Source organism: Globicephala melas, chromosome X (genome assembly GCF_963455315.2).
Source record: "Globicephala melas chromosome X, mGloMel1.2, whole genome shotgun sequence".
NCBI lineage: Eukaryota > Metazoa > Chordata > Mammalia > Artiodactyla > Delphinidae > Globicephala > Globicephala melas.
The window spans coordinates 114,944,626-114,972,164 of NC_083335.1; the positions used below are offsets into that span (position 1 = coordinate 114,944,626).

Here is a 27,539-nt window from a genome sequence, read left to right on the forward strand (position 1 = left end):
GGCTACAGCCATGATGCGGCAAACACTTCAAGGTACCCATCAGAACACATCACTCCGTCAAAACATATTACTCCACAATGATGATACAAAGTATGAAAGAAAGAAGGAGCATGATTTTATTGAAATGTTTTTAGTACAGTGTTGGAAGATCTTCGAATCCTATATTCTAAACCAATACAAGCACTGCAAATGACGTAGTTCCTCAATCTATTTGACATCATATCTACCAAAGGAAAGTTATACTACGAACCTCTTTAAGTTGGTTAATGTAACTTAAGTTGGAAACTGAGCAACTTTGGTATATTCATATTTCTCTGGCTCCCCTTTTTGGTTAGATGTACGCCAAGTCAACTGCCATGCAGCAGAGTCAGACAGGAGCAATATATTTGGTGGTTTCACTGAAATGTTTCCGCATAAGCAGCAAGGGACGCACAAGTTCTGGGATTACGCTGCTCTCAAGGCTGTCTTCATCATCTTTTTTGAACTGGACCATCAAATAGTTAAGGGCTACATTGCCGCCGTGCAGGGCTACCTCTAGTCTATTTAGTTGACAGATGTACCAGAAGTACTTTAAAATACAAAAGTGGAGATAAATAACCATAGAAACAATCAGTTCTTAATTCAGAGAATGACAATACCGATTTTTATCTCTTTATCTGAAGATCATTATTTTAAAACTAGCTCTATGTGTTAGACTCTTAAATCTTAGATGAAATGACTACCTTTAAATCAACTGGTTTTAGTCATTGTCATCATGTCCACACTGGGATGCGAAGCTGTCTACCTGCGTGCGTTCATAACTACATTTTCATTTCTCTATGCATAGAAATTTCAAGAAATACAGATATCACTCATTTGTCCAAAATAAAAATTACATACATCTAAATAGGCTCTTCACATATCTCAAATCAACTCTTGTCTAGATAACGTCCATCGTATTGAATAGCTGACCTTAACCAGGCTACACTAGGATTTTTTCTCAAAAGCCCTCTTAAGGTACAGCAAAATGCTAGTCTCTGCGATGACTAAGATGATACTTTTAAACTTTGATTCACCCTCTGCTGTACTGAAGTCTGAAACCTTAAAGACTGTTATTCAGGTTTGTTAACAACTTAAACAGATTTCATTTTTCCACCCACAGAATTTAGATCAGAGACTTTCTTCTCTCCAAGTTTTGAGATTCAGCAGAAGGAGATTGTTATTTATTATTCCTGGGCTTTGTCTGTGCAGGCACATTTTCTTCTTTGGGGGCGGAAGCGCTCAGTTGGTTGTCCACCAACGCGCACTTAGGAAAATTCAGAGTTGATGCTTGCCGCCTGCCACCGGAGATGGGCGCGCCTCACTCAGCAGCCGTCAAAAGCCACCTGTGGATAAAGCTATCTCCCCTCCACCATCACTCCTGGGCCACCATTTGAACATTAACTTCATGGAGCAACTAATGTTTCCTTATTTGTCCTTTTTTTTCTAGGCCTTTCTCACCCACACTTTTCAGGTAACTGCTTTAGTTACAATAATCTGTTGCCTAGAAGGCTTGATACTTGTGAGTACAAAAGGCAAAAGACCATGAGATCAACACTAAGGAAATAATATTTAAATATGTATTTGGAGGCACCCACAAACAATTCATCTTTTTCTCATGTTAAAAGCAAAACAGAGATCAGACTAGTAAATGTGAGGGGACTTAGCGAAGAAGTCTTTGTTGTGACGGAAATCCACAACATGAAACTCTTGGAAAAAAGGCAAAGTAAAAGCTAGAGCTAAAAACAGGACATTAAAAAAAACAAGATGGCAGGACATGAGGTGCATCTGGGATGGACACAGCATGAATGTGACAGTGTACTTGCAGACTACCTCAAAACAGTTTCTCTGTCAGCTCTATTGCTGAACATAATTTTGGAATTTTAGAACAAGGTATTTCAGATAAGTGACAGTTACGATTTTTAGAAGTGGCAATAAAAAAATACTGAACTACATTGCCTCTGATATGTGTAATGTTTACCAGAATTAAACGTGTCAGTGGCCATCTTCAGCTACATAAAATTTGGTCCAAATTAAGCATAATAACCAAAATGGTTTCTTGGAAACCTGATCACTAAAACAAATACTCAAAATTCAGGGTATTAAAAATTCTCTAAGGTTGACTTAGAAGCAAAAGGCTAATTCTCTACAGGGTTTCACCCAAATGTCCACAGGCATTATCATTTTATATTTACACAGAGGCTTTAATCTGAGCTGACCTTTGGTAACCCTGAAATACATAAACTGTGAACTTCCACAATGGAATTATAAACTTAAAAGTTGTGGCCTCAAAGCACTGACAGAACAAAGGAAAAAAAGGTCACCTATCAGAACAAATCACGATAACAGAAACATTTCTCATTTAAGACTGTTCACTTAAAGATCAAATAACCACTGCCCTCCCCACCAAACTGAAAATAAATGGTCGGGAGCTTTAAGAGGGGGAAAACCAGTGGCCCTCGGAGTATACAAAGATCTGATGCTTTTGCATTAATATAACTACTTAGTCCTAAAGCTAATAATCAGACAAATGCACGCAAGTCAGAAGCCAGAGCAGGCTTGCTTCCACACCTCACATCCTGGATTTACAGTGGGACGTGGCTGAACAGGTAAGACACAGATTCACCGTTGTGGGTCCTTCGAATCGCCTCGGCCAGGATCATCGAAATGTCAATAACCTAAACACCAATGAAAAGACAGAAAAGAGGAGAAGAAAGTGGGACATCTCAGTGATGTTTAATTGGAAACTTAGAAGCCAGAAAGCCTAGAAACGCTTTCTCCAGCACATAAGATGTGCTACTATCGAACCTCCCCACAGCCATTTCTTCTGAGAGGACTGACAGTTTTGGGTCTGTCTTCAAATTACAATCCTGTACGGGATCCTGGAAGTGAGATTTTTCAGTGCAGATACTTCAAAGGCTTTTCAGGGCCGCTGTTAACCAGAGACATCCTTTACTTTCAGTGTTTGTTGTTTTAAAATTAATTTTACTCAATCATCATGTGGAAGGTTTTTCTCTCTCTTGGTTTCTGAAAACACAGAAACTGTAACGTCTGACAGCACAGCTGTAATCATCTAACTCCGGGGTCAGCATGAGAACAGCCATAGACAATACATAAATGAATGGGCATGGCTGTGTTTCAGTAAAACTTTATTTACAAAAACAGATGGTGGGCTGGATTGGGCCCGGGGGCCTTAATTTGCTGACTCTCAACTACTGAGAATCAGACATGAAAATCTAAGGCATAGCTATTCTGACCATTTTCTAATGAATCTCCTGGTGCCGAATGAACTGTGTTGCTCTCCGATGGATGAGAAATCACGAAGCAGATCACTGATCCACCTTCATGCTCTAATGATGGGCATGTAGGCTTCCAGCAATGAAAGGACTTGCCAAGGTTCACCAAGACACAGAGGCAAAACGAGGACTCAAACCCCTTCAACTTATTTCAGGCCAGCTGGTGTAAAGTGATCACTGCCAACTCTCTGGGGGCCTCCCAAGGCAGGAGGGATAGAAGGAGTAAAGCTAAGAGACCCCTGGCACAGCCAAGCTGCTTGTTTTCCTCCCCATTTAAAAACCTGTGGCAAAATACATGTACCACAAAAGATGCCATTTTAACCATTTTTAAGTATAGAACTTACTGGCATTAACTACATTCCCAGTGGTGTGTAACCATTTCCCAAACTTTTTCATCGTCCCAAACGGAAACCCTGCACCATTAAACACCCTGCTCCTGGTAACCACCACTCTACTTCCCCTTTCTATGAATCTGACTACTCTAGAGCCCTCAGCTAAGTGGAATCTAGTTTACGTATCACACAATATTTGTCCTTTTGTGACTGGTTTCTTTCACTTAGCATACCGCTTTCAAGGTTCATCCATGTTGTTGCAAGTATCAAAATCTCCTTCCTTTTTAAGGCTGAGGAATATTTCATCGTATGAAGAGGCCACACTTGGGTTAACCATTCAACTGTCGGTGGACATTTGGTCATTTCCACCTTTTGGCTACCGTGAATAAGGCCTGCTGTGAATGTTCGTGCATAAGGTTTCGTTTGAACAGCCATTTTCAGATTTGGAGGAATAACCCTAGAGGTGGACCAGGGGGGTCATGTGGTAACTCTGTTTAGCTTTACCACAGCCTGTTTCTTAATGTTCTTTACTTTGGCTTTATTCACTTACTATTTATAACTTTGACCTCTGCTGGCCCCAGCCTTTCCCAGACATCTAACATGTATCATACCTTCCCATTACGGGAAGCTACAACCTCTACTGACATCTGCTTAGCAAGTGGTCACACACACAAGATGCGAGTTGCCTCCCTGCTTGGCTCTGCCTGCAGTGTAGCCAGTACCTGAATCTTGGAGCAGTGTTTCATTTTGTCCTCTTGGGGAATAGTGTTTGTCACAACAACAGCCTCAAAGGCAGCATTATTTATTCTGGAAATAGCTGGCCCAGAGAAGATCCCATGGGTAAGGATAGCATAAACTTTGGTGGCTCCGGCCGAGAGTAGCCTATAAAATAAAAGAGAAAAAAACTAAGTGCACACAAATATTCTTGAAGCATTCTCCCCTCAGCGTGAATTTAAAAGCAATAGTGTGTTCCATAAAGGAAAACAGGGAACCAATTTCACTCACATTTATCAGTCTAAAACAGGATCTTTTAAGGTATGTGCTGGCCAAACACTTTACATTCCCTTAAATCAGGGATTATCAGCCTTGACGTTGGGCCCGGATAATTCTTTGCTGTGCAGCACATCCCTGGCCTCTACCCAACAGCAACACCCGTCCCCTCAGTTGTCACAACCAAAAATGTCTCCAGATATTGTCAAATGTCTCCCAGGGAACAAAACTGCCCAGGTTTAAAAGAGTAAAGCCAAAATGTCACCATGTTGCCATACAATCAATACACAAAACTGAGGTATTATACACTCTTTGTTTCGTTCTGTCTCTGAAACCGGCTGTGCATTCTACCCTCCCAGCACATCTCAAGTCAGACGGGCCACAGTCCACGCGTTCTGCAGCCGTGCATGGCTGGGTGGTGGCTCCCACGCGTAACAGCCCAGCTCTAAGTCCCTGGAAGCCAACGCTGAGAAGGCTGGAGTGAAGGCAAGCCAAGGAAGCGAGGGCCTGAAGAGGCCGAAAGACTGTCTTTTTCCTCCTGTGCTCAGTTTCAGGAGAAGCACCTTCCCTGAACTTCTTTAAAAATACACTGAAAGTTCAACCTTGAAAATGAAAACCAGGCCATAAAGGACAACAGTTTTTTCCCTACCGAGAAAAAAAAATAGGCCTAGAATTGACTTTGGTCTGAAAAACTACTACTAAGCTATCAGTAATAATTAGGAAAAGTGAGCCGAGTTTTTTAACAGCTGACATTCTTCCTTTCTTAATGAGACGCCCTGACACTCTCCTCAGGGGTCCCAAACCACACGCATACTTGTCCGCAGCATGGCAGATGGTGCCACATGTGTCGGCCATGTCATCCACAAGGATGGCCACGCGGTCCTTCACATCGCCCACCAGCACCATCCGGTCCACTTCATTTGCCTTCTTCCTCTCCTTGTGAATCAAGGCAAATTCCACATTCAACCTGTCTGCGATTGACGTGACCCTGCTCAAAGACACAGACAGACACGGACTTAGAGAACAAGCTTATGGTTAGCAGGGGGAAGGTGGCAGGGAGGATAGATTGGGAGTTTGGGAGTGACATGTACACACTGCTATATTTAAAACAGATAACCAACAAGGACCTACTGTATAGCACAGGGAACTCTGTTCAATATTCTGTAACAACCTAGATGGGAGAAGAATTTGAAAAAAGAATAGATACATGTATATGTATAACTGAATCACTTCGCTGTATACCTGAAACTAACACAACACTGTTAACCAACTATACTCCAATATAAAATTAAAAGTTAAAAAATATAGATAGGGAAAAAAATTAGACTAATTCTGAAAACGTATTCCCAAAATTATATTAAAAAACTCTAGATTCATTACAAAAAAAAAAAGACACAGACAGATACATCAAACACTGTCAATACAAAAAAACTTGTGTTCTTCACAGCTGTATTTTAGGACTGTCGTGACCAGCCATACTCAAGATAATGCAAGAACCAGGCCTCCCTTGCAAAGCCAGGCCTGGTCTGGGATATGTATTAAGCGACGCAAGGGGAGAAACATGCTAGGATGTGGCCTTGCATTTGTGGCAGCTGGGGAAGAAAGCCAGGGCGCCTTGACCATGGGCTAAAACTCCTGGCTAAGCAGCTGACACTCAACAGGTTAGTGTTTATGGGTACCTTTATTTATTTATTTATTTTTTTGCGGTACGTGGCCTCTCACTGCTGTGGCCTCTCCCGTTGCGGAGCACAGGCTCCGGACGCGCAGGCCCATCGGCCATGGCTCACGGGCCCAGCTGCTCCGCGGCATGTGGGATCTTCCCGGACCGGGGCACGAACCCGTGTCCCCTGTATCGGCAGGCGGACTCTCAACCACTGTGCCACCAGGGAAGCCCTTGTGGGTACCTTTTAAAGTCAGGGGCACAACTAAAAGCAAGTTATTTAGAAAATACTAACTGCTCAGTGTAGGGAGCAGCCAGTGGGGACAAAGTCCGGGTGAGCGCAGCCATGTAATCTGTACGCTTAGGACAACGGGCTTCACGGGACACGAGGCCTCCGGACACGGTAATCACAGTCCAGGCCTCTGCACAACTAGGGCAAATGCTCAAAAGTGATCAGCTCTGAAAGGCCTGAACTGGCAAAAGGAGGAGAAGGTGGCAGGCCAGGCTTGCTAGTGAGCCTGGAACATTCCAGATTTTTCCTGTGAAGAATAGACTTCAATGATGAAACAGTGCAAAATAACACCATAGACATAAGGTGACATGAAGATTTTCCCGTTTCACTTTTTGAAATGAGGGTCACTCCTGATGCAATTCAGCTGAAAAACTTTTTATCGAGGGACCAAAACATACACACTCACACACCCTAATTTAGTATGCAGCGACTGGAGGATGCAACCTCTTGGACGCTTTTTAAGTCGTGGTCCCATTCACTGCGTCCTCCTCAGCTGGTAACCACGAGTGGCGCCCCATGCGTGCTCTGATCAAGCCGAGTGTGGCCAAGGCGCTGAGAGGAACCCACTCTCTGGGGCCAAGAGCGCAGCATGAAGGGGACTGTGTACCACAGCTTACACCTGCTTGTTTCTGAGAACATTCAACAAGTATTTTTTTAAATTGTGGCATATATATAACTAAATAGAATTTGAATGCTGACCAAGATTTTGCCCCATAATCGCCCTAAAACATATACTACTATCTATATGCCAATTCCATAAAAGATAAGCCATTTAAACTCCCATTAAGGAAAGCTAGTTTCTCAGAACGCAAGACAGGTTTTCCCAAGAAAGACTCTTGAACACCTTATGTACGTGCGTATACATTAAAATTCTGTTTATTTGTAAGGACCAGGAAGATCTCAGTGCGGTGGGGAAGCGCCACCACTGGGGCTGAAGTTTGAAGCAACTCAAGTCCAAGCATAACCTGCGTTCTGCCATGTGATCCGCTCTCCTAAGCCTGTGCACAAACACACCAGCAGGGGCGCGGAGGCCTGCGTGGGAAAGAAGCTCAGGTTTTGGGGGGTTGGGGACAGGCGTGGAACATGAGTGGGGGAGCTCCAGCCACTGCAGGTACCCAATGGTAACATCAGAAGCAGAGAATAAAGGAAAATATCCCTGCAAAAAGCCCCCTGGGTTGCGAGAACATTCCTATTTCTCCGCAGGTTCCAACTCTTCTTTTCCTGATGTATAACTGAGACTTAATACCTATTCCTAACATACGATGCTGAGACAGTGTATCATATAGAAATCTTGGGTGGAAAAAGCTAGGACAAAAATAATACATAGTTTGATTTCCATTTCTTCTGGATACACTATTACATTCTCTTTAAAAGAAAAGAGAAAAAAGTCAAATCTGAATTATTTAGTTTCACCAACTTCCCAGACCAGTTTTACGTTAATACTGACTATCTCAACAGTGGTGTGTTTCCTAAGGTTTATTTTTTTCTACCCACAAGTGACCTCTTGTGGCGATATTAAGTTTTGTGGGGATACTAACTTGTACCTGGAACAAATCAAGCCTCAAAGTTTTTTCTATGACAACAAGTTCCAATTTGTCAGATAGATATCTATTTTTCTTGGTGAAATACGACTTCTTGCATCAAACAAAGAAGCCACAGATAATGTCAACTGTACGTATCATGCGTTACCTGCGAGGCTATTTTGTCGGTTGGGGAACAGCTTACTCCAGGATATGAGGATGACAAGAATGTGTAGCAAAAACTGGTGAGGAATGGAGGTGACAAAAAACCGGAAATGCATGCCCCTAAAAAGCCTGCCTCTCCCGGCAGAGGGGGAGCAGGGGTGATCGGAGCGGAACTACTCTGAAGGGGATCTGAACAAAAACAGCATCTTGCTACTGGCCATTTCCTCTGGCTAGCTGACTCTGCATTTTTTGAGCAGGAGTTGGCAAGTAGATGGGGGAGCCTGGTATATAATAAAAGATGGTATTTCAAATCAATGTGAGAAAAATTGATTACTGAATAGTTCTGGGGACAATTCAGATAGCTGGGGACAGGGGGAGTTGGATTCTTAATTCACTCTTTATTCCAAAACAAATTTCAGATGGAAGAAAAATCAAAACATTAAAAAGGAAAAAAGCAACCCTTAAAACATATGAAATCATGGGAGAAGAAAAATGTTAAGGGTGATCCTTCATAAACCCAGAAGCCATAATGTGAAACAGAGATAAATGTGAGTACATAAGCATGTTTTAAAAGTCTTGCAGAGAAGAAAAATACAAAAAGGGAAGAAGTGAAAAACTTGGGGACTTACTTGCTACACACGAGAAGAAAAGATGTCATTTCCTGCCTGCACAGAACTCCTAACAAGCCAGAGGAAGAGGCCTCCAGCTGACAGAACATGCAAAAGGTATGAACAAAATATGAACATGCTAGAAGGAGCGCTCAACCTTATGCACGCAACTGCAATTTACAGGAGGAGATGCCATGTATCACTCAGCCGATCTGTAAAGTAAAAGAAGTCCGATCATCTGCTGTGTAAGCAAGCCTGTGTACAAAGTCACTGGCATCCATACTTGGGAATGTCAACTGGTCTATCTTCTTTTTTTTTGGTACACGGGCCTCTCACTGTTGTGGCGTCTCCCACTGCGCAGCACAGGCTCCAGATGCGCAGGCTCAGCGGCCACGGCTCACAGGCCTAGCGGCTCCGCGACATGTGAGATCTTCCCGGACCGGGGCACGAACCCATGTCCTCTGCATCGGCAGGCGGACTCTCAACCACTGCGCCACCAGGGAAGCCCTATCTTCTTTTTTTTAAATTGAAGTATACTTGATTTACAATGTTGTGTTAGCTTCTGGTGTACAGCAAAGTGATTCAGTTATACATATATATATATTTATATACTCTTTTTCAGACTTTTTTCCATTATGGTTTATTACAAGACACTGAATATAGTTTCCTCTGCTATACAGCAGATCCTTGTTGTTTATCTATTTTATATATAGTAGTTTTATCTGCTAATCCCAATGGTCTTCTTTTTTTTTATATGTGAATTTTGAGTTCATATATTTTTAAATTAATTAATTTATTCATTTATTTAATTTTTGGCTGCACTGGGTCTTCACTGCTGCACGCGGGCCTTCTCTAGCTGCAGCAAGTGGGGGCCACTCCCCGCCGCGGTGCGCAGGCTTCTCATTGCAGTGGCCTCTCCTACTGCAGAGCACAGGCTCTAGGTGCACGGGCTTCAGCAGTTGTGGCGCACGGGCCCAGTTGCTCCACAGCATGTGGGATCCTCCCGGACCAGGGCTCGAACCCATGTCCCCTGCATTGGCAGGCGGACTCCCAACCACTGCGCCACCAGCGAAGCCTATCTTCTTTCAAAGACCAAATTTTGACCCTGTCCATCAAAACCTAAATAGCTCATGCCCCTGGACTTGGCAACAGCAGTTCTAAGAACGCATCCTACTTGTACAAGTATATGAAATGTGAAAGTGAGTGTCGTGCTGCAGGAATGTGCCTAAGAACATAAACAACAGCACCTACTAAAGAGGAACGTGAGACTGGTTAAAGGAATCACTACATCCGCACCCAAGGGCCTATCACCCAGCTGCGAAAACCAAGAAAGCAGACCTACTGCACAGCTGGGGAACTGTTGCTAAGGCGGAACACGCTTTGAAAAAAAAAACAGCAAAGAAGTATGTGCAGCATAACATCATCTGTGTGAAATAAAAAGGGGGGGTATATGTTTGAAAAGCATAATTCTGACTTTGGGAAGAATAGAGGTCCCTCAAGAAGGAAATGGGAGACATCACCCTATACATAAAAAATAGGGTTGGGGGCTTCCCTGGTGGTGCAGTGGTTGAGAGTCCGCCTGCCGATGCAGGGGACACGGGTTTGTGCCCCGGTCTGGGAGGATCCCACATGCCACAGAGCCTGAGCGTCCAGAGCCTGTGCTCCACAACGGGAGAGGCCACAACAGTGAGAGGCCTGCGTACCACCAAAAAAAAAAAAAAAAAAAAAAATAGGGTTGGGATGGAAAAACACAAGGCCACAGAAGTTTGTGGAATCTATTATTCTTTTGGCCTGTTAGCTATCAAACTAAGTTGTTCTGGTCAAAAAAAGAAATATGCCTGACATGAAAGCCACTTATTTTATGATCCATCCATATGAACCGCCCAGGGAGACAATTCCCTAGACACAATGGAGATTAGTGGTGGCCACAGGCTGGAGGGAGAGGGAGTAGGGAGTGACTGCAAATGTTCTGGAATTAGACAGTGGTGACAGATGCCTAACTCTGAATACACAAAACCCACTGACCTGCGCACTCTGAATGGGTGAATTGGAGGTATGTGAATTACATCTCAATAAAGCTGTTACTAAAAACAAGTTACGCCTTATGCTCCCTCTCAACCCACTTGCTCACCTCTAACCTTCGAGCAGGCCAGTGCATTCGCCTGCAGATGCCACTGTGTGACTTCAGTAAGTTTCTAAGTAACTGCAAGCATCTCCAAGAGAAATTACTCCAAAACGTTGCTCTCATTCCCCTGTTGCCTTAAGCAGACAACACTCTGGGTTGCTTGCACCCGAAGGGGAGCTTTTAAGTTCGATTCTAGGTCCTTAGCTTGGCCGTGGAAGGGATGAGGGATGGGCATTTGCATTTTAAAGTTGTCCCCAAGCTTGATGGTCACCACTCTCTCGTGGCAGGTTTACTAGCGTGCACAGACTTACGAGCTTCCTTGCTTTCTCACAGGACTGGTGGACGGAGCTCTCTTTCACCTCTCCCTCCCTGACGGAGGCCCCTGCCCGGGCATTAAAACTTCATTCCGCTCTTCTCCCCGCCAGAGAGCAGCTGCACAGTTCTACAAGGTGACTCTGACTCACTGAGTCTCGGAGCACAGTAAAGCACTCTGCATCAGCGTTCCCTCATCTTCACCCCGATCCTCAACTGTCTGTACTGATTGCTCTTTAATTCCTTGAGTCTCTGTAAAGCCCTCTGGATTTGCTTCTCAGTACGATTATTTATGCCATTCAGTGCACCTGCGCTCTGATGCTTTTAGTGCCATGTCAATTTCCGTCCAGCATCCTCCTTTTACAGCCCAGTAACTGTCCTGTTGAGCCCACGGGGCTGGCTGCCCGCCGCCCTGTTATCTGCAGGCGCTGGCTCTCGGTGGGCTGCGCCCCCTCGGCTTCCTAACTGGGATAGTCAGGCACAATGAGGTGGTCTTCAGCGGGGAGTGCTTACTGAACAGCTGGGCTTGTGGAATTCTCCCTCGGCCGTGGCTCTGTGGCCTGGGGTCAATTTTCCCAGCATCGGGAAAGACTGGCTTTCCTCCCCAGGCTGCAGGGAGGGGTCTCCCTGCCATCTCCCTTCTGTCTGGAGGCCCCCATGAGGGCATTATAGCCTCTCCCAAGCCACCCGCCTCTTCCTGGATCTGACACCCATACCCCAGGCCACCCCGAGCACGGCCGTCAGCCTTCTTTATTTCTGGGCCACAGACACCTCCCTTTCTTTCCGGCTGCTCTGCGGACACGCATTTTAAAATTGTTCTATCTTGGCTTCCATTTCTAAATGTTTGTAGTAAGAAGAACTAGCTTGGTCAATCGTGTTGTTAAGTAAAAGCCTTATTTTCCAATTAGGCTCATTGCTTTTATAATCAGAAATGAAAACTTAAAAAACTCAAAACAGGGCTTCCCTGGTGGCACAGTGGTTGAGAGTCCGCCTGCTGATGCAGGGGACACGGGTTCGTGCCCCGGTCCGGGAAGAGCCCACATGCCGCGGAGCGGCTGGGCCCGTGAGCCATGGCCGCTGAGCCTGCGCGTCCGGAGCCTGTGCTCCACAACGGGAGAGGCCACAGCAGTGAGAGGCCCGCGTACTGCCAAAAAAAACCCCCAAAAAAACCTCAAAACATTCTTTGCTGAAACCAAACGTCTGTGTGTATTTTTTTTTCTTTCATGAATGATGAAATGTTAAAGATGACAGCTCTCTGCTCTGGAGGTGAAGCCTGTTGGCTACTTACTTGCTTATTTGCAAAATAAACTGTTCAGTAATTGAAGACATGCTTCCTTATCTAACACATATGGAAAGGAAAAAGCAGTCGGCAAACACACAAATCTAAATCTGCCTCATGCCGCCTGGGCCTGTGCAGTACCTTTTGGCGCCCCCGGCGTCAGGTGAAACAATGATGCAGTTTCTCCACTCGGTGATGTTCTCCCGAATCCACTGCAGGACCGCGGGCTCCGCGTACAAGTTATCCACGGGGATATCAAAGAACCCCTAAGGGGAGAAGCGGGTGTCACGTTATTGCAGGGTTTTTAAAAAGATCTCTTTCATGAGATAAAACTTGAATTTTTTATTCAAAAGAAGCCTTTTCAACTGACTCCCCTTTTTTTCTTTTTTTTTTTAAAATTGAAGTATAGTTGACTGACCAGGTTATGTTACTTTCAGGTGTCCAGCAAAGTGATTCAGCTATTTTTATATATATATATATATATGTATTCTTTTTCAGATCCTTTTCCATTATACAAGATACTGAATATAGTTCCCTGTGCTATATAGTAGGACCTTGTTGTTTACCTAATTTATATATAGTAGTGTGTATCTGTTCATCCCAAGCTCCTAATTTATCTCCCCCCCACCTTTACCCTTTGGTAACCGTTTTTCTATGTCTGTGCAGACACCCTTTTCTTAATTCAAACAGAATTAAATCAAAAGACAGATATGTTCCAGAAGCAGATTTCAGTTCAATACGGGGACATGGTCTGTTATTTTACGATCAGCTCTATCCTAAGGAATAGGAGAATGGTTTCGTAGATCAATGGGTGAGAGATTTGCTGTTTCTTAAACACCTTATTATAAGCCAAATAAGTCAACATTCACTATATCACAGAGTATGCATAGTGTAATTTGGCCTGTTTACCAGATTACGGAACTAAGTTATGAAGAGTTTTAAAAAACCTACATTACGACTCTCCCATTCTAATTATTTTCCAGAAGTGGAGATGGAATTATAGAGTTTACTACCAAGAAGCCATTCCTGCTCCTCCAAAAGTGAGTAGAGGGAAGGTGGTGCTGGATACAGGCGATATCAACATTAAATATATTTCTAAGTTCAGTAAAAAAGATGAAAATCCAAGAGTTGCCATATACAAACTTAAAAACACATGTAGTGTTACCTCCTTCAAAAATTATTTAACTTAACAGGGCGTTAGGATTTAACCACTTGCACTAAGGCCCCACCATAACCAAGGACAACAAAGAGAATTCTGGAACCTGGATCTGAGAGGCATGCAGGTCCATGGTGATGATGTGATCCGCCCCAGCGACCGAGAGCATATTGGCCACGAGTTTCGCCGAAATCGGAGCACGACTCTAAAATATAAAGGCACGGATTTTATAACAGGGGAGAGATGGAGACCTCCAGGTTTCTCCCACTAAGATTTATAGAAGAAAGAGGAATCACAGATGCTTTATTACACTTGAAGAAAATTAACATTAATAATTCAAAATTAATACTTCAATAATTTAAACTTAGTAATTTAAATGATTTCATTATTAATAAAGAAATTTATAGCTTATAATAGCAAAAGATACTCATCCCGTTTTATTCACCAAATATTAATTATTTACATCTACTACTGTGAGACAGTGTGCCTGACACTGGGTATAGAAAACAAATATCAAAGAAGCAAATAATTAAACATAAATACATGTAACATCACAATTTATATAATTCCAATTGTGACAACTGTGCAGAATAATAGGTCCCGGGAGAGAGACAGACAGACAGACAAGAGCATGAAGGACATCAAGTTAAAAGACACTGGTTGTCAGAGGCCCCTCTGAGGAAAGTGCTTTTTAAGGTGAGGCCAGCAGAAGCGGGAGACCAGTGTGGCAGCAAGAGCAGCCCATGTGACGTTATGGAGGCTGAGATCATATCCAGGGACGGAACGAATCCTAGCGTGGCTACAGGCAGTGGTCCAGGACAGAATGTGAGGGCATGCCGGGAGAGAGGCAGGGGCGCATCCTGCAGAGCCCTGAAGGCCAAGGCCAGCCCTAAAGACAAGTTTCTGCACTACAGCTGGGAGCGAAGGCTGTTACAAATTCGACAAAAACCATATCCAAGAAAGAACACCTTAAGGTGATGGATAATTTGATATTCAGAGAAACACACGCAGCGTGACACCGTATCCTCTCTGAAGGTACCCAACTTCTCCATAGCTTTAGGTTCCACACCATAAATGACGGACAGTAACTCTGTCCACGTCAAAACAATCCAAGGGATTATAGAGGCATGATTAGACCTAGGGAAAGAGTTCAGCATTTTGCTGTAAACAGTGTTATTTCTATACACCACAAAAAAGGAAATGTAAGCTTAATAGAAGATTTCATTCAAACTTACAATGTCACATGTCAATTATATCTCAAAGCTGAAAACAAAAAAGATTTCATTCAAAATAGTAACAAATGATCTCTGTTAAATACACACACACACATACACAGTATATTCATGTAAAAACACACAGGAATTATATCACAATGTGAACAGATTATTTTTATTTTCTCTAATAACACCATTCTTTTATAAAAAAGAAACCTATTACTTGATGATAATACACACACACACACACACACTTTTTTCACACACAAAGAATGAGAGGTAACAGCCCAAATGTTACCAGTAGATGTTTCTAGAAAGTGAGATTATGGGGAAACAGTTTTCTAATTTTTAAAAAATTGTTCAACCTGCTCAACTAAGTCACGTTTTCATCGTGTTAGCTCCCCTGCTCTGGTCCACGTTGCCTTTGGGATAAAAAGCCCTCCCGCCAGCGCGGCTCTAGCTACTAAGACCTGGTCTGCCCCACCGCCATCCCTGCGCCTCCAGGAGGGGTCCTCCCTGCAGTGGGGACTGGGCCCGCTCTCTCCCTCTTCCGGAGAACACTCTAAGCCTTGCCATCTACACCTGCACACCCACCTTACCCTTATTCCACCCCCATCTCTGCAGACCCAATGTGTTTGATCCTCCAGATCTGGTTCCAATCTCCAAACTTTAAGGTACTCCGAGAAATCTAGAGAGAAATGATCTGTCCCTTCTAAAGGGACACAGCATTTGGTCCCCACCATATGGGACCACCTTATGCCGCCTGCTTAAAGATTGACATCAGAAGGTATTTTATGTAGGATGCATAATTCACAACTAGACTATGCGTCCCTCAAGGACAAAGAATTGGTTTTGGAGATTTCCACATCACCTGCAGTCCCGGCTCTGTATCTTGCACATGACAGTTCTTCGATAAATATTTAATAACAGGATCTCTGTAACAACAAGTTTCCGAGGCTTAGTCATTCACCTCACTAACTATGAGAATTATTGAGTCTAACAAAATTCCAAGATAATTAAAAAGAACAAATTGATAGCTGGGAATCTGACTCACAATGCTCATCAATTTGGGGCTCTTTCTCTAAGCTGATAACCTACGAGAAGAGTCCTCTGCTCTCCATAGCGTTCTCTCCATGGCGTTGAGCATTTCTTACTTCTGAGAGCCAAAGCACAGGGGTAATTTTTAAATTCATACTTTCTGATCTCCTTCTTCAAACTCTGTTTTCAAATTTGGTTTTTGGACCATCTTTCGCAATTTGCCTCAACCCCCAACTGCATCTTGCAGGAAAAATGATCCACAAGTTTCAACTGACTTTATAGCCAAGACAGAGAAAAATTTGTAAGACATTTCAACAAAGGTAGTCAAGGTACAGCAACCGAAAATAAAACGTTCGACTCCCCTAATGAAAAACGGATAAAGGTCAAATATTTTGTGAGCCAGACCAACCTCGACAAAGACTCTCCAGAGTCCAGATTTTATTTAATGTATCGGCTGCTGCCCCGCTAAAAAGTGTAAACTTCGCAGGCTTTAAAAATTGACGAGATTGTAGAAATTTGTGTCAGCACAACTGTCCTCAATTTTTCCAGTTAAGAAATCAAAAGAAACTATTTGATCATTGAAAATAGAACATAACCTTGAAAATCTGGGGGGGAAAAAAAGCTCCAAGTCTTCTACCCCCTCAAAAGTAATTATTTCCAGCTGTGCCCACATCATACGGTTTTTAGCAGGGAAGGAAACTAGCAATTATTGACCACCCACTATAGCAGAGGTCAGGGGACTGGTGCTCATGGGCCAAGACAGCCCATGCTCTGTTTCTTCACAACCCGTGAGCTAAGAATGGTTTTTAGGTTTTAAAGTGGTTGAAGACCAATCAAAAGCAGTACTTTGTGACATTTGAAAAGTATGTGAAATTCATATTTCAATGTCCATAAATAAAGTTTTATTGGAACACGGCCATACCCCTTCGTTTACATATTAAATATGGCTGTTTTCACACCAAATGGTGAAGTGGAGCGATTTCAACAGAGTCCCAGTGGGACACAAAGCCTCAACAATCTGACACCTAGTTCTTTTGGGAAAGAGTCTGCCCACTTGTGTGCCAAGCACTTTATAAATAGTACCAAATACCATCCTTAACTTCCAGAGGAGGAAACTAAAGACACAACGGAACAAGAGTAAGTAATGGCACTAAAGGTCAAACCCAAGTCCACTTGGCTCCAAAGTCTTACCCCAAAACTCAGACCACTCTGCACCACACTTTTTACAATGAATACTATATTGTCATCTTTTTTCCATGTTAGTATTACATTGTGCTGACGTGTCATCATGAAACCTTTCCTTCACTGTCAGAACTTGTCCCTGGTTTCTTGCACATACAAATAAAAGCAAAAATAAAATTTGACAGATGTGCAGCCTTGCTTAAAAACAAGCAGTGAGGTTAAAAATAATGAAACAAGCTTTAAATCTGGTTAAAAGGCTCTAGCTTTTTCTGCGCTTCTTTGCAGGTAACTCTAAATAGATCGACTGCGCAGAATTCCATTGTGTCTTAGATGCCATAGACAGTACAGTCCTATGGGAAGGAAAGGACAAGTCTGTGGGGCTCCCCAGGGCTCCTCCAGTGGCTGAGGAGGAGAATTTCTTTCTGAGCCCATAGAACAAGTGTGGCCGACGACTTCCCATCACATTTGAACACTACGTGGCCTTTAGCCTACCTAAGTGAAGCCAAAAGCGGGGAGAAGTGTTTTCCCCCATCACCCTGGGTTTCCTCATCACTAGCCCTGGCTGGTACATGAATTACATATAGGCTCAGGCCATTTCTCTAAGGTGCTTACTAAATCCTTTGCTACCCTCATTTCAAAAGTTTCCTGATACAAAGCCAGCCCAGTTGGTCTAGGGAAAGAAATGAGTAGTTAGAAAAGTTATTAGCAGCAATTTAAAAAGTCCAAAAGCACACCTCAAATGATAGACAAAATTAAAGATTTCCCTTTCGAGCAGCATGGTGAGAGAAACAGTCTCTCTCCTTACTGCAACACGAGTCAGCTTGACTAGAGATAGGTCAGAAATGATGGTGCCAGAACAATCGACATGTCCTGGCCGCCTCCGAGGTCAGTCCCAAAGAGCCAGGCTCTACAAAGGGTGGTCAAGAGTCAGACTCACCTGGGACAGCTGGGTGAACACTTGTTTCCTGGCATCATTATTCACAGAATCCCCTTTCAAGCCCTCAAGTAGCCTGACTTACATGATAAATGATGTAATAATGACACTATCTCAAAGCTTGAACTGTCCCTAAATACCCACTTATTCACACATCAGTGACCTATCAAGGCCCCCTGGAGTGGGCTGAATGGTGGCCCCAAAGATATCAGGTCCTAACCCCTGGAGCCTGTGTGACTGTTACTTTATTTCGAAAGAGGCCCTTTGCAGATGTGGTTTTACTAAGGATTCTGAGATGGGGAGATTATCCCAGAGGGCCCTGGATGCTATGGTATGTATCCTTAAAGAGGGAGATCCGACAGAGGCAAGAGAAGCCACGTGAAGATGGAAGCAGAGGTCAGAGGGATACGGCCTCAAGCCAGGCAACGTGGCAGTTGCCAGCAGCTGGAAGAGGCCAGGAAGGATCCTTCCCTAGAGCCTCCAGATGGAGCATGGCCCTGCCGCACCTTGATTTTCAACTTCTGGCCTCCACAACTATGAGAGAATCCATTTCTGTTGTTTGAAGCCACCCAGCTTATAGTAATTTACTACAGTAGCAATTGGAAACTAACACAGCCCTCTGTGATTCCTTTTTTGCTATGAGCTTTCTCCAACAATACGGCGCACCATTTCTGAACTCCAGATTCCCTCTGCTGCTACTGGTGCCATCTCTCAACTGCTATCATGGCCTTGCTTCTGTGCTGCTGACGGTGACCACATCTTATCTCTTCCATCAGCGGTTAAGTTCAGAAAGTCGTGGAACTGTCTGATTGGAGTAAAAACGAAAAGCAGCTACCATATTGTTTCCAAGAAACACACTTACAGCAAAGCGACTAAGGAACAGTGAAAGGAAGGAAAGAAACTGGTACTCAAAATGGCCCCCAAAAGAAAACCCATCTTGGGCTTCCCTGGTGGCGCACTGGTTGAGAGTCCGCCTGCCAATGCAGGGGACACGGGTTCGTGCCCCGGTCCGGGAAGATCCCACATGCCGCGGAGCGGCTGGACCCGTGAGCCATGGCCGCTGAGCCTGCGTGTCTGGAGCCTGTGCTCCGCAACGAGAGAGGCCACAACGGTGAGAGGCCCGCGTACCGCAAAAAAAAAAAAAAGAAAACCCATTTCAATGTCCAACAATAGGAACATGGATCAAGAGACAGTTGAACAACACGGTTCCAGGGAACAGTTAAGCCCACTGGGGCTGCAAGAGCTCTGGAGGGCTCTTCATCAGCGTGGTGACAGAGGGCAATCCTGGCAAGTAGAGGCCAGAGGCCAGGAGTGCCGTCACATCCCCTGTGTGGGGGGCAGGACACCAGCCATGCAGACCATGCTAGTTTCTCTATGCGACAAAGACTTCATTATGATTAAACATAAGAAACAAAGTTTGAAAATACAATATTGGAACAAGAGGTAACTGCCAATCAAATACTTGCAAACAAAAAATGCAGGCGTCTCAATATTTGTATCAGTTAAAAAGAAAGTTAGGGTTTTTAAAAAAAAAAGAAAAAAACAAACAAAAAAACCCAAAAAACAAGTTAGGGTTCCAAATCGTTACACAGTGGGAAAGGGCCAAGTAATAATAAAAGGAGGAATTTACCAAAGAAGAAGCAACGTATCAAATATCTTCATGCCAAGTGCAAAAGCTACTAGAAAAAAAAGGAAAATCTGATGACAAATGACAGAATACAGAATTTACTAAACCCCCTGTTACATGGAAGAGAAATGGTAGCCGGATATGAGCTTCTCTATGCCACAGACAAGAACCAAGATGCTGAACAAGCCCATAGAAACACCCAGATGGGAGGAAGAGCTACGACAACAGACTACACTGATGCGACAAAAGAAATAAATTGAAACACACATAAAACTTACAAATCAAGTTTAGAATAAAAGCAGCTCCATAAGTGACAAGTGGGACGTCACATGCTTCACAGGAGCAGGTGGGACCTCAGGTCTGGGCTGCTCACAAGCTAAAGGCAAGTCACAAAGTGACAGACACACACACAGCCCCCCCAACACACACCCCAACATTTCACGGCATGTGGCAATTATCTGAAATTCACATTTCAATGTCCATAAATACATGTTTTATGGATTTATGTTATATGGAACTGAAAGGATTCCCGCGGAACCGACCATCTATTCATAAAATACAAGGCGGACAACAGCTGAAGAGTTGCTCCCCATAGAGGCCTGAATGGTATCCCCAAAACTCACGTCAACCCAGAACCTCAGACTGTGACTTCATGTGGAAATCGGGTCTTTGCAGATGTAACTAAGGTGAAGATCCAGATGAGCTCATTCTGGATTAGGGCGGGCCCTAAATCCAGTAACTGTCCTTTTATAAAAGACAAAAGGACACACAGAGACACAGGAAGGCAGCCATGTGAAGACAGGCAGAGATGGACATGATGCTACCAGAAGCCAAGGAATGCCAGGAGCCAGCAGAAACAGGAAGAGGCAAAGAAGGCTCCGCCAGAGTCTTCAGAGGGACTGCAGCCTGCTGGCAGCGTGACCTCTGACATCTGGCCTCCAGGACTGCAAGAGAGTACATTTCTGGCATTCTAAGTAAGCCTCCCAGTTTGTGGTCATTTGTTTTCGCAGGCCCAGCAAAGTAATACATTCCCCTTTCAAGTTCCCCTCCAACTCCAACTTCTCTGATTTTTCTTGAAGGCAGAGGCCGTATCTTCAGTTTTTCTAGAAACTCACAAAGCCTCCTACAGTGCTAGTGTTACAAAAAGAATAATTCAACAATATTAACTTCATTCCTCTTGCAAGGTTAAAAAGAGATAACGGTATAAATTAAACTTGGTATCTTGAGATAACTGTAGACTCATATGCAGCTGTAAGAAACAATGCTGAGATGGTGCAACCTTGCCTCAGGTTCTCACTTGCAAAAGTAAGGTAGGATAACACAACTGGGATCCCGACATGGATGCAATCCAGTGGTCTGCTCAGGACTTCCCGCAGTGTTTTATACTCACCGGGTGTGTGTGTGTGTGTGTGTGTGTGTGTGTGTGTGTGTGTGTGTGTGTGTGTGTGTGTGTGTGTGTGTGTGTGTGTGTGTGTGTGTGTGTGTGTGTGTGTGTGTGTGTGTGTGTGTGTGTGTGTGTGTGTGTGTGTGTGTGTGTGTGTGTGTGTAGTTCTATTCACCACCACAAAGGTACACAATAATTTCATCCACTTTCATTATATGTAAAGTATAATAATTTTATATTATAGCAATGGTATTTTCATACCTGCAAAAATACACTTTCTCTGTTTCTATATGTACAAATATTAACGTGATGGCTGGTCCAAAGACAAACCTTTGGTAGAGCCAACCAGAGAAGGCATATTTACTCCATCCTGACAGGAGAGAGCAGGTATTTCCCAGGGATTCAGAGGTACAAAGTGAGAAAATCAACGTAGCCGTTAAGGCAGAGCAGGTTCCTCCAACAGGAGCCCCGCCCCCATACCTTGTCCTTTTTGTCTTGGCGGGCGTAGGGGAAGCACGGGATCACGGCGGTCACCCTGGAGGATGACGCGATCTTGCAGGCGTTGATCATGATGAGGAGTTCCATCAGGTTGTCGTTGATTTCTCCGCAGCCACTCTGGATGATGTACACATCTTCTCCCCTCACACTTTCGCCAATCTCGACGCTAGGGGAAGGAACATGCCACCCATTAATAGGAAAGCATCCCTGTGACCACCCCCAGGGTTGTGATTCCCTAGGACTTGGCAGGCAGTGGTCCTCGAGGGTATGACTTCTTCCACTGAGAGGAGACAGAACAAAATCAGCAAAGGGAAAAGTCACACGGGCGAGGTCTGGGTAGACCAGGCACAAGCTTCCAAGAGTCCTTACCCTCGTGGAGTCACAGAGGACGTGTGAATTCCCCCGGCAACGAGCTGTGACAACACACGTGAAGCACTGTCTCCCGGGGAAGCTCATTAGAGACTCAGTGCCTGGGGTTTTACGGGGGGCCAGGGACTCGGTGTTAACCACGTGGTTTACACCGTTCAGCAGTGAGCTATTCCCACAGGGAATGGCGGGAAACCTCACGAAAGCTAAGCTCCCAGAAGCCAGCCAAGGGCCACCTTGCAAAGGGACCTTTTCCATATATGAGGGGATCCCATATGCTCTTCAGAAATTGTCTCAGGCCTGTTACATTAACTCTTTTTGGCTCAATACTGTATTTTAGTTTTTCACTTTCGTTAACGTTACACATAACACATTGCTTAAAAAACTCCAATCCGTTCTGTAAGGCTTAAAACAAATAAACAGCGCAGAGGCAGCCAATTTCAACTCTTGACATGGTCTTTAGATATTTATTTTCAAAGTCCCTCCCTTACGTTTGTATTGCTTCATCTGGATTTTTTTTTTTTTTTTTTGGCGGTACGCGGGCCTCTCACTGTTGTGGCCTCTCCCGTTGCGGAGCACAGGCTCCGGACGCGCAGGCTCAGCGGCCATGGCTCACAGGCCCAGCCGCCCCGCGGCATGTGGGATCTTCCCGGACCGGCGCACAAACGCGTGTCCCCTGCATCAGCAGGAGGACTCTCAACCACTGCGCCACCAGGGAAGCCCGTTCATCTGGATTTTTCATCCTAGGCATCACGTGTTGACCCCTATCTCCTCCCCAACCCGTCGCCCGCACCCGTGTGCAGCCTTCCCATCTCATCTTGCCATCTTCCTCACATCGATCAGCATTTTCCAACTAAATCTGAGAGCTACAATTTTAACTGTGTCAGTGCCATTCAGAGCTGAGTCATTCAGTAAACTGAAAACCAAGTTCGTATTGCCCTTCTATGCACAACTTTTGGGGGTCTGTTTACCCTGGAGGAAATTATCCAACCTCTTCAACTACTAAGTTTTCCGAGTACTGCATACAAATGGCAGCCTCAACACTTGGCTAACAAACTAAATCCCACAATGTCAACGTCAAAGGCCTCAAGCGTGATCTCCATTCCTCGGCCTGCCCGAGGCTCTCCCTGAGCTGCCTTCTCTTTCCAGCTGTGCACAGCTGTCTCCTGGGGATTGCTTCCACCCCTTTCCTGCCCTCGAGTTCCCACTTTCTGTACCCTTTCTTGGTGCACTTCCTTGTTTTACTGATGGGCATCCTCCAGTAGCTTCTTGAGAAAGCAAATAGGAGCTAAAGTCTTTGAAAATTGCCTACCAGGAAGCTTCTGTATTTCAGGTACAGGATTCTGGGGGTTCAACAAGAGAACGAGTCAGCACAACACTGGCATACATACACAGTTACCTGTATCCCGTCTCTTGCAATCAGAAACCCATTATACCCAATGGTATTGTTTTATTAAAAGAGCTAATTATTTCTTAAGAAAATGTAAACACAAATGGCATTTCGAATACCATATAGCAGTCTATCTGAATCAACAGAAGCTTCTACTCAACTTTAAACAGAATAATTAGAAGACAAAAATGCCATTTTTCAAGTTGACAGGATCTGAAAATGAGTTTTGATAACAGTGGGTCTTAACCTCGCACGTGCTCTGCCATGGATGGAAAGAGTACGATGCCAACCTCGGGATGAGCATGTGACAGACCGAATTCTACATACTCCCTCCGATCCGAGTACTAAAGAGCTACGTGTAATTCCTTCATGAACATCACATCAACTGCGAGGTGAAGTCAATCTGGAAATCACAGTATCATAAAGCTCAGGGGTCAATAATAGCCCGTGAGCTGAGAATGGGGTGGGCAGAATAATGGCCTCCCAAAGACGTCTATGTCCTAATCCCCAGAACCTTTGAATATATATGTTCGTTTATAGGGCAAAGGGGAAGCAAGGTGGCAGATGGAATTAAGGCTACTAGTCAGGTGACCGTAAAACAGGGAGATTACCCTTGATTATTGTAGTTGGCCCAGTGTGATTACAAGGGTCCTTAAAAATGGAAGAGGGAGAGAAAAGAGGTCAGAGAAAGAGATGTGAGGACTGACGTAGGGTCAGAGACGTGCTATGTGGCTGGTCCCGAAGATGGAAGAACGGGCCAAGAGCCAAGCAAAGTAGGCAGCCCCTGAGAGCTGGGAAAGCAGGTAATGGATTCTCCCCTAGAGCCTCCAGAAAGCAACACTGACCCATGATGCACTTCTAACCTACAGAACTGTAAGACCTAACAGCAGCAGAGCCACCATGGGTCCACGAAGGCTAAAATGTTGTCTGCCCCTTACAGAAAAGGTTTGCCAACAACTGCTGGTGTTATGACTGTTTAATCCCCGAATTTCAGCTTCTCTGGCCTAGTTTTTCTAAGGAACCTCAATCCCCATATGACTAGCAGTCCAGGGGAAGACAGAAAATACATACAATCACCATGGCAACTTTTCCCCAAAGCTATTCCTGCTTCTACTCATAAAGATGGTTGCGACTGATCTTTACTCTAGGTCTTTTAAAAACTGTGGCCAGGAGGCAGCGTCCACTGCTCTTTACTGACCCTGAAATAAGAAGGCTGATGAGTTTATCTGAGCCACCAACGAATGGGTGTGGTAATTAAAAGACGGGCCACAGACTAACACTTTTCCCATCAAGAAGTGCAGTCTATGGCCTCTTCCCCGGATCTGGGAGGACTCCGTGCTTGACAACACAGTGCGACAGAAGTGACGATGCACTGACTTTGGGGCCCAGGCCTTAATAGACTGGGAGCTGCCACTTCCTGTGTTTTGGAATCCTTGTGCTTGGACCTCAGTTTCCACGCTCTAATAAGGAAGCTCCAGCAGCCCTGTGGGGAGAGATGCTGAGGTTCCTAACCAAGCTCTCAGGCCAAAGCTAGTGCCAACTTACCAGCCATGTGAGTGAGCCAGCTTAGAAGTGGACCCTCCAGCCCCTCCACCACACAGGATAGAAACAAGCCTTCCTTGCTGAGCCCTGTCCAAACTGCAGGTCTGAGAATCAAATAAACAATTAGTTTCAAGCCGTTGAGCTCTGGGGTGACTTGTTACACAACAGATAACCAGAACTTTGGGTCTCAGGATCCAGCTAGCTGCTCTGGGCATGTTCACTGACCAACATAATGGGTTACAGTAGACTTTCAGACACCATCATCAGTGCTGTCCTAGGACATCACTGTGCTCCTTCAGTGGTCAATTGTAAAGCTGGAGCCAATGTCTCCCTGCAGACCTTAAATAATTTAGAGATGAGAAGGTAAAATCATGAGGCTCTGTGTCCAATTAGTGTTTTTAAAATGGGTAATGGGAGGAGTTGAGGACCAGGCGCCACACCAGATTTCTCGTCTTGGTTCAGGGAGAGGTTCAGGAAGGGGCCCCTGGACATGAATTGTATCAATTATCTCTTCCTTTGCCCTTCTGCTTCTCACCTCTAGGACCCCACGGTAAAAACCGGATCACTAGTGCAGTATCTGATACAGTCCTCCTTATAAAAGAATCAACCTCCGGGCCTAGACAGTTCATGGGAAAGAGAAAAGTCAGGAAGTTAACCTTTTATAGTCTAGATATTAAAAACATAAAATGTAACTATATAGCAATTCCCAGACTTCAGGCTGAGTGGTTTCTCACACCTCATGATTTCTAATTATCGAGTGGTAGTTATAAAATACTCAAAACCAAATAAAAATTTTTCCTTGACTTATATGACACTGCCGCCAGGAGACAAACTATCATCCCATTCTTCTGAAAGCTACTGCAACTTGAACAGGACTGCCAGATATTGTGGCATTCAAACATAAATACACTATCCTTCTCCAGAGCCCTGGACTTCCTCTGAGACCTCTGGATAAAACTCTGCCAAGTGGAATTCTTTAGCTGAAGGACTCGTGCAGTAACACCACCTGATACTCATTCACAAATGTTTCTTCACTTATATTATCATCAGGGTTATGCAGTGGTGATTTCCCACCTGGAATAAGGGTTTCCCATATCCTAACAAGCTGAAAACAGCAACCTCCACCTTCTCTCCATGTAATAATAATAACCCCTCGGTATTTAAGCAATCTTTGCCCACCTCAAGGGCATCAAGATTCTCCTCCGATGTTTTCTCCTAGAAATTTCTAGTTCTAGGTTTTACATTTAGGCCTGCGATCCATTTCAAGTTCATTTTTGAAATGGTGGGAAGTATGGATGGACTTTTTTGGGGTTTTTTTGCAGCTGCCAACAATTGTTCCAGCACCGCTTGTTGGAAATGTTGCCCGAACTGAATCTTTGCCAAAGATATCAAAACGATCGGTAACTTAAAAAAAAAAAAAGAAGATCAGTAAGTGAGTACAGTGGAAGATACTTAAGTGGGGGGAGAAATGGGACCAACTTGTAATTAGTCAAGAGCTGCGTGGACTCAGGAAAGTGGAAAAAAAGGAGCTGCTGGTCCGGCTTCAGAGGGGGCCACCAGCCTGACTTCACTGGACAGAGGCGACCGCTTCCTGTGGACCTGAGACATGGGCAGCAGTTACATTCAAGCCATGGCCTTGCTACGGGACACAGCAGAGTCGCAGGAAGACGAAGAAGCTGAAAAGAAAAAGTCCATCATCTCTGAAGCAGAAAAGTTAGCACAGGGGATCCCAGCACGTGGGCCCTGGAGTTCTCAGGTTCTTTAAACCCTTTGCAGGACCACAGCCTCTGGAGAACTCAGAAGTCTGCACTCTGGCAGCTCAGGACTATCACCTGGGAGCTTTTAAAAAGCCGACCCCGCAGCCCTCGGACCGGAATCTCTGGGGCAGGGCGGGTAAGAGGCACTTTCAACGGCCCCAGGCGAATCCAGCGCGCAGCCAGGGCTGGGGACGTGGGCGGGACGTTCCCTCGCGCGCACGGGGTTTGGGATCGGCCAGGCAGGAACGCGCTCGCCCCGGGCCGTCCCTCCCCGCGTGCCCCGCGGTTCCCGCCAGCTGCGCCTACCTCCTCCCGTGCCCTGTGACCGCCCGGAGGTCGCTCTTCCGGGCTGGGGCCGCCCTCTTCGGCTTCTCCCGGACGCCGCGGCGGTGGCGCGGAGGCCGCGTAGTGGCCGTCCCGCCCCGGAAGGCGGAGCGGGCGGCCGCGGAGGGGGTCCCAGGTAAGCGCCGGCGCCGGCCCGGCACCGCAGCCGCGCGCCCAGCGCCCTCCCCGGCCCGGCCCCCACCTGGTCTCCTGGTTGCTGAACTTCTTGGTGACCACCTTGCCCAGCTCCAGGCCCAGCCGGTCGGCCACGCGCTGAGACAGGTCCTGGTGTGAGCTGCCGCTGAAGAGCACGATGTTGGGCATGGTCAGGCGCGGGGCTCCAAGCGGCGCGGGGCGTCGGAGGCGGCGGTAACACGGAACCCTGTAGCGAGAGCTGGAAAGCGCGACTGGCAGACACCGGCAGGAGCGGAGCTAAGAGGAGCTGGAGGGGGCGGAGCTGGAGGGGCGGAGCTGGGAGACAGGAGCGGGAGGGACGGGACTGGGGGAGGAGGAGCTGGAGGCGGTGGAGC

General features: G+C 45.3%; 1 protein-coding gene across 1 annotated transcript; it reads right to left on the bottom strand.

Moving 5' to 3' along the window:
* Positions 1–91: 91 nt before the first annotated feature.
* On the bottom strand, positions 92–27,539 carry PRPS2 (phosphoribosyl pyrophosphate synthetase 2). Its single transcript, XM_030845203.3, has 7 exons — positions 27,212–27,539; positions 21,613–21,796; positions 13,860–13,958; positions 12,739–12,863; positions 5,451–5,624; positions 4,369–4,528; positions 92–2,696 (listed from the first exon to the last, which is right to left on the bottom strand). The coding sequence occupies exons 1-7, from the start codon at positions 27,331–27,333 to the stop codon at positions 2,604–2,606; spliced, it is 957 nt and encodes a 318-aa protein (XP_030701063.1). The 5' UTR covers positions 27,334–27,539; the 3' UTR covers positions 92–2,603.

What these genes read in the sequence shown, in the direction of transcription:
- PRPS2 (XM_030845203.3), bottom strand. Translation starts at nt 27,333, where the DNA reads ATGCCCAACATCGTGCTCTTCAGCGGCAGCTCACACCAGGACCTGTCT. An exon ending in GCCAAGACAAAAAGGACAAG is followed by an intron (nt 13,959 to 21,612) that starts GTATGGGGGCGG and finishes TTTATATTTTAG; the next exon opens with AGTCGTGCTCCGATTTCGGC. An exon ending in TGCATGCCTCTCAGATCCAG is followed by an intron (nt 12,864 to 13,859) that starts GTTCCAGAATTC and finishes TTCTCCCCTTAG; the next exon opens with GGGTTCTTTGATATCCCCGT.